Source organism: Gallus gallus, chromosome 4 (assembly GCF_016699485.2).
Source record: "Gallus gallus isolate bGalGal1 chromosome 4, bGalGal1.mat.broiler.GRCg7b, whole genome shotgun sequence".
NCBI lineage: Eukaryota > Metazoa > Chordata > Aves > Galliformes > Phasianidae > Gallus > Gallus gallus.
Window position 1 is genome coordinate 29,400,790 of NC_052535.1, and position 13,116 is coordinate 29,413,905.

Sequence of the window (13,116 nt, forward strand, 5' to 3'; positions counted from 1 at the left end):
GTTGTACTTCCAAAGAATTCTTCTATTTGAACAAAAGGCATGAAGGCATGCTATCACCAATCATTGTCCCTAGAAGATAAGAGGTATTACAATAGTTTAAGGGCTTAAAACGAAGCTTAGAGATTTATAATCATAAATCCCATAATCTCATTAGCAAGACCGCAACATTCAATATTGGACTGGAAGGAGTTAAGAGTATCAGATGAAGCGGTCTTGTGGAGATGATGCTACTATACAAAAAGAAAGGACAGTAGCATGGAAAACATCACTCATCTGCTCCTGGGGAAGTAAGTGACAGCAGATGCTCTGGAAGAGAAATAAAGAGTGACCCTCTCTTAATGGCTTTACTAGACTGTCACCTTTTGGGAAAGGAGATCACCTTGGGCCTTGAGCAGAACAAGGTACACCATCAGGATGAAATACCAGCCACATCACTGCAGATCAGATTTGCAGACTTTCATCATGAGAAGCATATTCCTAAGACTGCTTCAAATACGACATCTCTCTTCAACAGCCCAAAACTCCCACAAAAAGTCATGACCACCTGTTTTCCTTCTCAGAGAACTGCCTGGCCTTCCATACGCTGTCAGTTACATACTAAACCAGATTCTTCCCTGGATATTAACCCAGGACTTACAGGTCCCAGTGGAATAACTGCCTGCTTTGGCTTTTGCCATCCTGCAAAAATCATGGAGCTCACCTGGTTTCAAAATGATTTTACATAAAACTTCTTAGCAAGAAGCAAATGGGAAGAAACAACATGGAAGAAATCCTGCCAATAGATGTGAAACTCAAATATCTCCTGCTTGCTGTCTTCCTATCCCATGGCTCACAGACAAAAGAGAGAAATCTCTGATCTCAGAAAGAGGCACTGATGAAATATGAACTGTGATGCACTGATGTGATATTTTATTTTTTAAAGCCTATGTCCTGGCTACTACAAGGCTAAGATAGCAAGTCACAGTTTGCTGAATTACCTCCGGGAATTCACTCGTCATGAAATTCCAAACAGCTTTCAATTAGCTCTGCAACCTGATGTTGCTTGATACAAACAATTCCCATAGTCTTTCACAGACATTGTCAGAATTCTCATTTTCAGGAAGGCTCCAGGAACATGCTGCTGAGGAAAAAGGTTGACTATGCTTTTCTTACACAAAATCATTTACTTGATATCAAATGAGCTGCTTGATATCAAATGAACAAATCAAAACACTGAGCATATCTACTTCCTGACCATTTTCCTGGGTGGGAAAAGAGGGGAAAAACTTCAGATTTTCATGCACATGAATATTACTACCTACCTTCTGCTTTCACATATCATACAGTCATCTGTGCTAACGACACTCTTAAAAGCTCAAAACATTAAAATCAAAATTGAAATGCAACCATATTTTCTATGACGATAGGAAGCATGATTGTATCTGCAGATGACACCCTAGCTGCAGAAACATAACCCCATAATGAAAGACAATTTTAGGCTCCACTGCAGAAATTCCCAATGAAGCTTACATTTACATGAGTGGGCCTTGGCATGCAGTGGGAAGCCTTGCAGACCTGGTTCTACACTCAGCTAAATCAGGGAACCTAACTGATTCTCCATTCTGGCACATGAACCTGGATTTTGCATAGGCAGTAAAGGAGAGTGATGGTTGAATATAAATATATGTGGTATATGCCCAGGTTTCATTTAACTAAAAAGTAAAAGGAGGAATCCAGGAGGTTCTTCAGTCTTCCTATCTGCCTGTACTATTAGCCAGAGTTGTTGCTTTAAGTTAATTCTTCTTGGAATTACTGACTGATCAGCAACTTCAGCTGTGTACAAGATGAGAAGACCTGGGAAGGATAGTCACTGTATATGAAAGAGCAAAGAGGTAGAGGTGGTGATGAGGCTTGACAAAAAGATGCTCCACATTTTGCAGGAAACCAAGACATAGTTACAGTGAGTCAGCTGGGAAGAGATAAAATGAAAGACATTCAGAAACCTTGCTTTCCCTATAATACCACTTTTTCTGCTGATCATATTTTGCAGTTGGCTACCATGTCCCACTCCATCAACACAGTGGACAAGCTACCAACTCAGAGGCTGGACTGCTCCTGGTAGCAGCCTCACTATCAGCCAGAGCTAGGAAGGAAGGAAGTATATACTCTCTGGAAGTATATAGGAAGCTAGGAAGGGTATATGCATGACGGAAGTTAACAAAGAGGAAAGCGCAGGTTCTCCTTCAATTTAAGAAAACACTGGCCCTCACAAGCTCTCATTTTAATAACGTGTATTTAAAATCATTCAGATATCAAAACAAATTTAACCTCCTTTTTTATTATTTTTTTAAACTGAAACCTAATTAATGAGTCACAACTTTTAGCACTTCGAGAGATGAGCAGTCAGTGTGCAGTTAGATCTTAAAGCACCCTGGGTAGGAACTGACGGCATAACTTTCTCTAAATAGGCCAATTGGCTCTCTCTTCATCTGAAGCTCTATTTATACAAACATCTCAACCTCACCCTTAGGTGAAAGTTTAACTAACAAACAGAAGAAAGCACCTTTCCTAATGCTGGCCAGCAACGAAAGTGCTTACAACAAATAAGCACAATACCTTTATACAGATGGACAAACGCAAGCTAGAACAGCAAAAGCTTTTGAGACAAATGACAGAAGAATTACATTCTAAGCTATATCCCAAAAAACAACAGAACACATTTCTCTTGAATATATCTGAATATCCAAGAACTCTGTGCTCCCATCATCTTCACATTACAAGATGACATGCTCAAGTTCAAAAAGAAAAAAAAAAAAAAGAACATTAGAGGAAGGAACCCTCATGAAAAAGGAAAGAGCAAATTGAGCTATTCTGACAGCTACCTACATTTCTGTTCTCCACAGCCAGGACTAAAAAGGTCACTAACAGAAGTGGTTGAATGTTATACATATGCGTCACTGTGTACCATTTTGCATAAGAAAAAAGCAGTAAGGAGATTAGAAGACAGGCAGAACTGAGTGAAGAAAGTATATAAAGAAATTCTAGTCTGTCCTATATAATTAATACAGCTTTGAAAAAAAAAAAAAGTAACAATTGCTTAGGAGGCCTGCTGTACAATTAGTAAGTATATAGCTGTTATATAGTATACAGAGAAGTTAGGCTGGTAAGATTACTGCATTGAAAAAGATAGCCAGATATAAATGAAAGGTGCTCACCTACATTGTAGGCTCACAAAAACTCCCTGAGGAGCAATCTCCAGGAAAAGATCCTTCCTCAGAGGCAGTCAGCCCTTAAAGGGGGTCTAGGAGAGGTGCAGCCTGGCTCCACCCCTTCTGGTCACACAGATGAATTGCCTTCACCTGTGCTCCCATGGCTGACTCAGTGCTTGCCTCAGGTGATCAATCAGAGGTTCAGGCCGTGATTCAACAGTTCCCATACACCTGTTTTCTTATTCTTTTCAAAAACAGAATTAGTCTTAATAACAAAGTTATCAAAACCTCTGCACAGGATAATTGTGCACATACTAGTCTCATTTAAACTCCGGAAAGAAAAGACTGGAAAGGAAAACTGCTTGAACACATAAACTTGTAATTCCAAACTATGATGTATAACCTGAAGGGTGCTTCTTATTTGGCTGGGTTTCATGTTTATGTATGTCTATTTGCACTGCTAATCTGCCTGTATAATTACTTGATTGAAGGCATACTCAGGGTACTCACATGCATAAATTAGGCACACATGTGCTTTAGCAGCCAAAGCATCTGAAAATTACCACAGCCACTACAGTCACAGTGATTCTGCTGCCAGTGATGCTCAAATTCCAGCTGGGATAGTCTCATTTTTACTATTCAAAATTTCATGGCCTATATTTAAAAGTAAAATATATTCTTTCTGCCTGTAAATACAGAGCAGCTGCTCTCTATCTCTGAGGATGCCTGAGTTTCAATGGGAGTGCTGAGGGATCCCTATATGTTAAGTTTATGTTTGAGTGCAGCAGAACTTTATTCTACAAGACAACTATAAACAATCCCAGTTTATTTTTTCAGCAGAGTAAGCAAAGCAGTCCTCCTCCTCCCGCTGGAACAGGAGTTTATTAAGGGTCCAAAACCACCTCTGAATCACAGAGCACTATCTTTCCTCCAGTAAAACGGTCATCTCTTCAGATTTCATGCATTGATAACATTTCCTACTGCACCATTAAAATGAAACGTCTCAGTTTCACAGTTCTGCTGATGCCAAGATTAGTTGGATCCAGTCAAGAAAAGATGAAATTTATCACCAACACCGCTACTAATATTCATTGCTGAACTCCTACAAAGATTCAGGGTGCTTCATAAACCCAGAGGGCCTCAGGACCTACCACCCATTCCCACACAATGCTGCTGGCTTCTCTCTAGCTCTATAGGTGTTGTGTCTCTTACAGGGAGAGGCTGGACAAAATGCCAAAATCAAAGCTTTAATAATATGGGTGGCTATCAATACACCACTTAGACGTTCAGTGATCAATGTCAAATCAACAGAAATGTCTGTTCCTTTAAAGGCCCTTCTTAAGAAGCATGAAAATGAAAACACTTCTTTTTAATCTCCTCACATATGGTGAAGCCTTACTTCTCATACATACTTCCGCATACCTCGTTACATTTGAGTAATCATTTTGGGTTAATCATAAGGGTTTTTATTTGTATTCATCCCTCCATCGCTTGGCTATATGTAACAAACCAATCTTTTTGCTAAAACACATTATCATTCTTCCTGTCCGTTTCATGTGTGTTTTGCACAGAAAAAAACCCCACATAATATATACACTATATCCATTTTTTTCCTTAATCCCATCTAGGTTGTCAGAATTCTTGGCTTTCTCCATATACAGGCATTTTTATATCCTCATTCTTTTCACTACTCATTATTAGTTTGTTTGTTTTGTCTATTTTCCTCAAATTTTACTTCAAGTTTATTTAAGATGGAATCCCACGGTGATTATTTTTTTGGAAACCAAGACCTACTGCAGCACTAACCCACCTGATTCCTGTCCCTGGCATTTGCGTAGCGGAATCGCTGGATGTAATAGAAGACCAGCCATGCCAGAGAGATGATCATCAGCACAATGAAGGAGATGGAGACAAACACCACGGAGGTCCGGCTGACGTACTTCTGCAGGTTGCGCGTCCCAATTGTTATATACATCATCACAGTGATGTTCCTCTCCAGGAGGCTCACTATCTCTTTTCCTTTGGGTTCAGGAATCATTATTGCTACAACATCATCTAGGCCTGTCAGAGAGGAGAGAGAAAAGAAACTTTAATCAGAACAGCCGAATGCAACGTAAGAAAATGACAGGAGGGTGTGGTAAGGCAAGAAAGCAAAAACAGTAACAAAAAGCTCCTCTTTCTCCTCCTGGTTTTCATCAGGAGCTAAGCTGGATGGATGCGGTGAAGTTTTCAACCAGAATCGGTTACACAGTCTGTTCCTATAAAGCTGATCTGTGAGATACATAAAACACGTTTCATGGTTTGACAAACACAGACATCCAATTCTGCTGAGGCTTATCTAGTGGAATAGTGCTGTAACCACTACAGAAAGAGAGATGTGTTGGAGCTGGCGTAATTCCCTCCAACACCCCATGAACTTATCATAGCCCATTCTGCACAGCCACAAAGCCCCTCCGAGTTCCCACTCAGACCAGAAGTGCTTTCAGTCACCGATCCCCATAGGGCTGGAGGATGAACGCACCAAAGCATTGTTGCTCTTGCCCAAGGCCAGGGATGGGTCAGGGCTATGGCGACAAAAGGATCTCTACACATCCTGTGTGGAGCTCAGCCTGCCCTGTGCCACCAAGGCACCCTACAGCCTGAGCCCACCCAGGTGTTTAGGAGCCATACTGAGGGTCAGCAGCCCCATTTTATTTCCTAAAAGATGTTACTGCAGCCCAGCTCAGCCCCTGACGTAGTTTACAGCACACCCCACAAGGGCAAGTCAGCACAGCCAGTGTAGCAAAGGGGTTTCCATTACTAGGATGGGGTAGGGTCTTCCTACTATCCTGTCAGCCCATCTGAAGCCACAGCTCTTTGAAATTAGGTCCTTCCATGACTCTGCATCATCTTTCCTCTGTGTGCAGTGCTGTTTTTGTTTTATTTGTGTTACATGCTGCTGAAGCTCTTTTCCTTTCTTTTATACGGCCTATGTACACAACAAATAAAAGTCTGAAATTGTCTGGGATGAGGCGGCTTGTTAAATGCCTCTTCTAGCTCTGTGGATAAAAAGAACTCCTTTATGGTTAATATTAGGAATACTGTTCTTTCCCTTCACAAAACAAGTGTATGCAATTTTTACTATATATAAAGTATATAAGCTATATTTTGCAATGGTGAAATCTGGCATTATACTAAATAGCTAAGTACCAACAAGATGTACTTGAACACAGAAACATGCCAGATAGGTAACATCTACGCTGACCATGAACTGGAATTTAGAAAGGAAGGTACAAACTTGAAAGGAAGGGTTGAAGTCAGAGAGAAGAAGCAGAGGTGAGTGCTTTGGCAATTCAGCTGAAATCCCAGGAGATCAGTTGGCATGTTGTAAACTCCACTGTTACCTGTATTTTGACTGTGGAAGGAAGACAAAAAGCCACCTACTGTGGGACATTCATAAGGTGGGAAAGGATTGCCTACCTTCAAACAGACTGTGTTTCTGACAGCACCCCCTTCCCAACCCAGACAGCACCATGCCCTCAGTCCCCGTGGTCCAGCTCAGATGTTAATCCACCAAAAACCCCAGGGAAGTATAAACCAGGTTTTCAAAGGCATTTAGATACCAAAAGATTCCAAGAGGAGTCTAACAAAATTTCAGACATATTAAAGAGGACAGGGGGGTAGCATTCAATGGAAAATGCTAACTGCGGTGGAAATTTTTTCCAGTTCTGCTGGATGCCTGGATGGCTTGGGGGTACTGAAATAGCCGTGACAGACTGTAACTACTCACAGACAAAATCCACACGCAGCAAAGCTGGGAACGGAACCCTCCTTTCTCAAGTCTTGGGAGCTGAAGTGCAAATTGCACCACTTTCATGATGGAAAGCCTCACGAAAGGGATACTTCTCTGATTATGAATAGGCCAGTCAATGAATTGGGTGAAATCATTGGTTTAGCTAGGTGAAAAGTATTTTCGGTATCCGTGACAGACAGTTTAACCTTACTCTTCTGTAAATTGTAATCATTTTCAGGCATTTTCCTTCTCTTCTATAGTAAGGCTCCACCATCAGCAGTCAAGATAAATTTACCTTTGCAACACATCTGATACCTGTTTATTATCACAGACTAATGCAGGTGTTACCCTAACAGGCTAGGGAGAATTTGCCATGTCTCAAAGTGGCCAAGAAGGGCACCAATGATGTACTGTCAGTAATTTTCCTACAGTCAGCAAGACAAACTGTCTGGAGCACTGCTTATGTTTCTCACAGCTGCTCACATGCCTCACTTAATTCCTTTTTTAAAGAAAAATAACAACAACTTCAAATCACTCCATGTGAAAACCAAAGCAGCAACCTCACAAACAGCCAGAAGGTAACCACAGCAAAAAAATAATAATTAAAAAAATAATAAAAAATCCCACAGCTGAAAATGCTGAAATTAATGTCATCAATCAACTTCTCTCAAAAGCCGCCACTCTGACCTCCTCACTTGTCCAAACAGCCATCTAACATCATCTGCACTGTGATGTAGGATGTGGTATGGAAGATATTACCTGGAAGTCCTTGCTAATGGGAGGGACAGATGCAAATATTCTCAGTAAGAAAATACAGGTAGCATCTTAACTGTTAGATTATCCTTAACCTACAGTGTCTTTTAAAACATGCTTTTAGCACCTTTACTTTGTCTAATTCATCTGAACAGAGCTCAGTATATTTCTGGAGAAATATATATAATGGAATGGACGATGGCCATACATGACACATTGCACGTTAAGAATCACATTCAATTAATAATGAGATTAATATACCCATAATAACAAAACAAGGATTTCACAGTGATGTCCTACCTTCTTTCTTTAATATCAAAGAGACAGGCAAAAATTATGAACTCTTGGATAAATCTGACCTCATTCCTGCGCTTCAGTGCCTGCCCCTTCTGATCAAAGTACAGTGCAGCTTTCAGTCTTGGATTCACTATGGAAGCATCATGGAGTGATGCTCCATTGATAAGAGCACAACCACACGCGTACTTTCTCTTTCTTGTCTTTCCATCTCATTGCTAGGATGATCTACTGCCACCTCTGGCCTATGGCCTTTCACAATACTTTACAAAACAAGATACTAACAGTATATTGCCATGGATGTATGCTAAACAAAACTGTGTTTAGAAATGCAAAGTCAGAAGACAGCTATTTGCAAGAGGCAGGCAGCTGCTTTTATTTATTCAAACACATAATATATTCAAATTGTAAGCTCTCTGGTTATTTTCTTGGAAGACACTGCAGTTGATAACACAGCATTCTTGGAAAAAAAAAACACAACAAAACATATCAGCAACAAATAATAATCAGGAAGATTTTTTTAGCACTTCATTAAGTTCATGATAATTTCTCCAAGGCATTATAGAAGAGGCTATTTGGTCAATCAAGCTACTAAACTTTTAATCTCCAATACAACTAATATTGCGAAGAAACAACAATTACCAAGGGTTTATTTTCCTTTCCTCCCTCACATCACAATATTGTCAGTGTTTCAGTATCTAACGGCATGTGGGAAGCTCGTATATATAGCAAAACTATACATATTGCGGAAGAGAAATAACGTAAGGAGCCATCAATCATAGAGATGATTTCTATGCCCAAGCACACATTTGTTCAACAGACTTCAGAAAAAGAAAAACTATCTTGTAATACATACTGACGCTTCTCTTGTGAGTTAGATGCTAATAATGCCTTTCATTACATCCACGATGGCAAGTGCACTTTGTGGCACTCTTGTTACCTAACACATTTCTTTTCTTTTTCTGGCCAAGATTAATGCAGACTTTGACATGATTTTTTAAATAGCTGTCAGGATGAATCAGAGATTCATAAATCAGAGGTATTCAGGTTGCAGTGAATGGATTTTCTTCTTCTTCAGCTTAGGAAACACTTAACATATCAATGTTCTCTCCTTACATGCCAATAACAAAACAAGCAAGGTAGAACTCGCAGGCATTCGTGATGTTTGAACTCCCTTCAGTTTGCTGAAGCGTATTCACCTCACCAAATATTTCTGAGTGGAGAACACATGCTGCTGATCCGCAGGCAGCGATTCAAGCTTCTGTGCTCTGCATTCCCTGCTATTATGTAGCTCTGCCAACAGGGCCAAGCTTTGCTGGCTCCAGAGGGGCAATACTGTGGCGCTCTGCACAGGCTCAGCTTGGCTCCCAGTCACAGGGTAACCCTGTGGCTAATCCATCAGTGGCAGAACAGTCCAACCAAGCTGTGCCTGCTTTGTTCACTTAAAAAGAGTTGTTCTGGAAATAATTCTGAATCACTCAGGCACTGTTCCATCCTGCATGGGTCATCCTGAACTCTCCCTCACCCCAGCCTGCAGGAAAAGGAGTAACATTTTGCCACTGTCCAAGGACAGGAGGAACTGTGGAGGAAGGGAGGTGGATGCAAAGAGCCTGCAGGGAGCTCCAGCTCTCCCCTGCCTCCTGCATGAGGTGGTGCTCAGCAAAGCAGCAATCACATCAGAGAGTATTTTCAGTGGTGAGATGCACACTTAAGAAAGATACCTGGGAGAGCCTCTCCAAGCCTTCCTCCTCCCCACAGCACTTGGCTGTGAAGTACATTTCAGCTGGGATGCTTTCCATGCCAAGTTGCAAGCTTTTTCAAGTGTAACATTCTATTCGCTGGCGACACAGGAAAACAAAGACTCTGGCTCTGTAACCAATGGCTTTTGTAGCCCTTACAGCTCAAGAAATGAAGAGATTTTATGAGCAGAAGATGTACGTAACCTTTTCCACCTCGTAAACAGGCTCTGGTGACAACCCTATGACGTTTCTTGATTCCGCTTTGGGACCTGTGGAGTCATATCGAAAATGGTCCTCTGTTCTCTTAATTAACAAGCAGGTCCAGCAGTGGGGGCTGCTTCTCTACTGCTTTGTCAGGTTTTGATTGAGGTTCTGACAAGTGGTTTCTGATACATCTTAGAAGATTTACTTCTCCGTGCTTGGCAACTGCCAGAAGTCAAGAGAAATAATTAATTGAATCACTTGAATAGAATTCTAATTTGGGAGGTATATAGCTCTTCTCCAAGATGTCCTATCAAAACGTCAATACGGATTTCTCTTAAGCTGTACATCAAAATCAGCTACTGAAGTATTTCACTTCCCAGATTTTGTAAGAGAAAACTCAGATATAATTTTAGAGTTCAGAAATTGCCTTAATGCAACACTGCTCATAACCTGGTCTGCGTTGGAGGCCAGGAACAGACACCCCACAGGACGGTGCAAGAGCCGAAGCAACTCTTCCTTTACACCTTGAAGAAACAATTTCGTTATTAGGAATCCATTTCAGTAACTATCACCTACTATGAAGCCGTGAGACAAATGCAGATCTAAACAATTTGACAGCCTGCAAGTGCCCAGCTCGGACCATACTGTTCTGGAAGCCCCATGCAGCACGAGCCAATTCAGCAGTTGTGCTTCCAAATAAGCTCAGCAAGCCGGGCTCTGCACAAGCACTGCCTGTGCTGCCACCCATGCTGTTGCTCTCCTGCTACACCCCTGCTGCTGCCTGCATCAGTGCAAATGGATTTTACAATGCAATCCAGATTATGTGTTTAAAGCAAATTCGGAGCAAAGCATGGACTTTAGGATAGTACTCTTTTTGTTTTGCTTTGTTTTGTTTTCTCCAGAACAGTAGCTCAGCTGGGAAGTAAGTATCAAAGAGGACGAAGTGGAATTCACGCTGATGGTGCCATACTTGTGATTGTCTAAGATTGTCTTACCAAGACTGCTGTGTTGGACTATTAAGAAGATAGGACCTTTTGCTACAGACTTTGTTCTCTTTGAAAATACTGCTGCTTGTAATACTGTTTGGCTCTTTTACAGGATATAGGTATATATGTTAATCGGATGGTATTTCAATTGAATGTTAATGCTGTAGAAATTGTTCTAATATTTTCACAGTTGCAGCAAGAGTAATGTCTTAAAGATCACCTCTGATGAGAGCAGGATCTTAGTTCTTCCGTTCTTTATGACACAATTATAAACTGACCAGCATATCAGCTTATCTCTGTTTTCTTTTCCCTTTAGTAATAAGCATAGGCTTAAATTACATTTTTGTGAGCTCAAAAACTACTTTGGGAAATCAAAGCAATATTTTAAGCTAACCTATTTCTGAGTTTCAACTATTTCAGAGAAGTCGCAGTGTAAATATCACTTAAATGAAGTCTTGGAACTTTACACAGGCCAACTGTGAAGAATTATCTGAGTAGAAGCATAATACCCTGCAGGAACTCTCCTTTATGGGGTATTTGCAGCACTGGTCTCAAATTGAAGTGTCAGTAAATGAGACTAGAGGAAAAAACTGGCAAAGAGCAACATATAGTAAGTAACAGGAATACACAGTCTATATATCGTATATCACAGGTGAAATGACTGCAGATTGAGATCTACAACCTCTTGCATAGAACCATCCTCGTGCCAGAGGACTAGAAAGGACACCAATTTCTAATGAGGTTTCATAACAGATACAGGCAAATATAGGTACTTCAAGGTTATTCAGTGAGGTTCCTCACCAAAAACTCTTAAAGCAAAACGTCATCTAGCCATCTCTGAATAAAATGGGAAGGGCCTCGCATGAAAAAAATAAGAGGCTAAAAGCAGGACCTTTGTGCCGCAAAACAGAAAGCTACCAAATAGCAGGGATACCCAGGAACCACAAATCGCTGAAGGGTGGAAAAGCAGGACTCAACATTCACCCTGCTTATGTTATTTCCCAGTTAGGTACTGTTTTAGTTGCACTGGTTTTCCATTTATGTATTTTACCAGACAGTGGACCGCAGGCTAGACAGACCTTTGGTCTTAAACGGCAGACTTGCTTTTATGTTAAGTGGGCATTGAAATGCATCTGCTCATGACAAAAGTAAGATTAAGTCAGGACTTGACAGCAAAACTAAGGGGCCAAAGTCAGAGGTCTGTTGAAGCCAAGAGGCCTCTCTGCACAGCAGTGAGGATGGCATGTCTGTTTCTGCTGCCTACAATCGACAAGAGATGGGCTTGGGCTGAGACAGCTGGTGCATCTTGCTTTCCAAAGCCCAGCTAAGGTCAGAGCCAGGGGAAAGGGCATGTTCTAGGTGCAGAGGCTCTCACCTGGCAGTGAGGGCAGGCTGCTGAGTAGGGTGGGATGTGTGAACCTTTGCCCATTGCTTGCTGCCTGCCAGGAAAGGAGGGCAGGAGCACAGCCCTTGGCCCTCAGTGCTGCTACAATGCAGAGCCAAGCCCATCCTAGGGAGCACAGCCAGAGGAGATAAACACACAGGGGAAGGCCAGAAACAAGGACAGTGTAGCAGCACATAACTCCATCTCGATGGATGGCAGGGTGCATAGGCACGTGAGTTTTCACAGTATGCCCTTTTTTCCTTATTATTCCAGAGCCCTTGCTTTGCAGTGACATGCGTTCCTTCATCTCCACCCATCCCCGTTTCCACTTTGCTTTCCTATATCTCTGCTTATAAGCAGAGAGATATTTTCTTCAACTTACCCTCCGCCTCATTTCCCACTTCTTCTTGGCACCACTACGGCCCTCCTTGGTCCCCTGCCCATCTTCCAAAACACTCAGCTGTAAATCAGGTCTCCTTAAAAGGCAAGTGCAGCGTCGGCTGGAAAGAGGAGTGACACCTTTTCCCTCCAGCCATTCCTTTTCTATATTATAAAAGAAGGAAATTCTTCCACGCAAACACTTCTTTTTTTTTTTTTTTCCCTCAGACAATCTTATTGTCACAAATCATTTCTCTCTGCAGAAATACAAATATCTAATAGGACAGTTAAAGAAAAAACCCCACTGATGCTGATGACTGGCTGCAGTATTTAAATAACTGATACTGAAGTTTTCTCTTTGGTCCTGAGGTGAACAACAATAACCTCCAGCTGAGATATTCTCGGTTCATTTCTTTTG

At 41.4% G+C, this 13,116-nt stretch overlaps 1 protein-coding gene across 1 annotated transcript in view; it reads right to left on the minus strand.

Annotated features, from left to right (window-relative positions):
• RNF150 (ring finger protein 150) overlaps positions 1-13,116 on the minus strand; it is a 120,215-nt gene that overhangs the window by 47,984 nt on the left and 59,115 nt on the right. Inside the window, exon 2 of the mRNA XM_003641153.6 lies at positions 4,999-5,249. Coding sequence (XP_003641201.2) covers positions 4,999-5,249 — 251 coding nt within the window. The remainder of the gene's footprint in view (positions 1-4,998; positions 5,250-13,116) is intronic.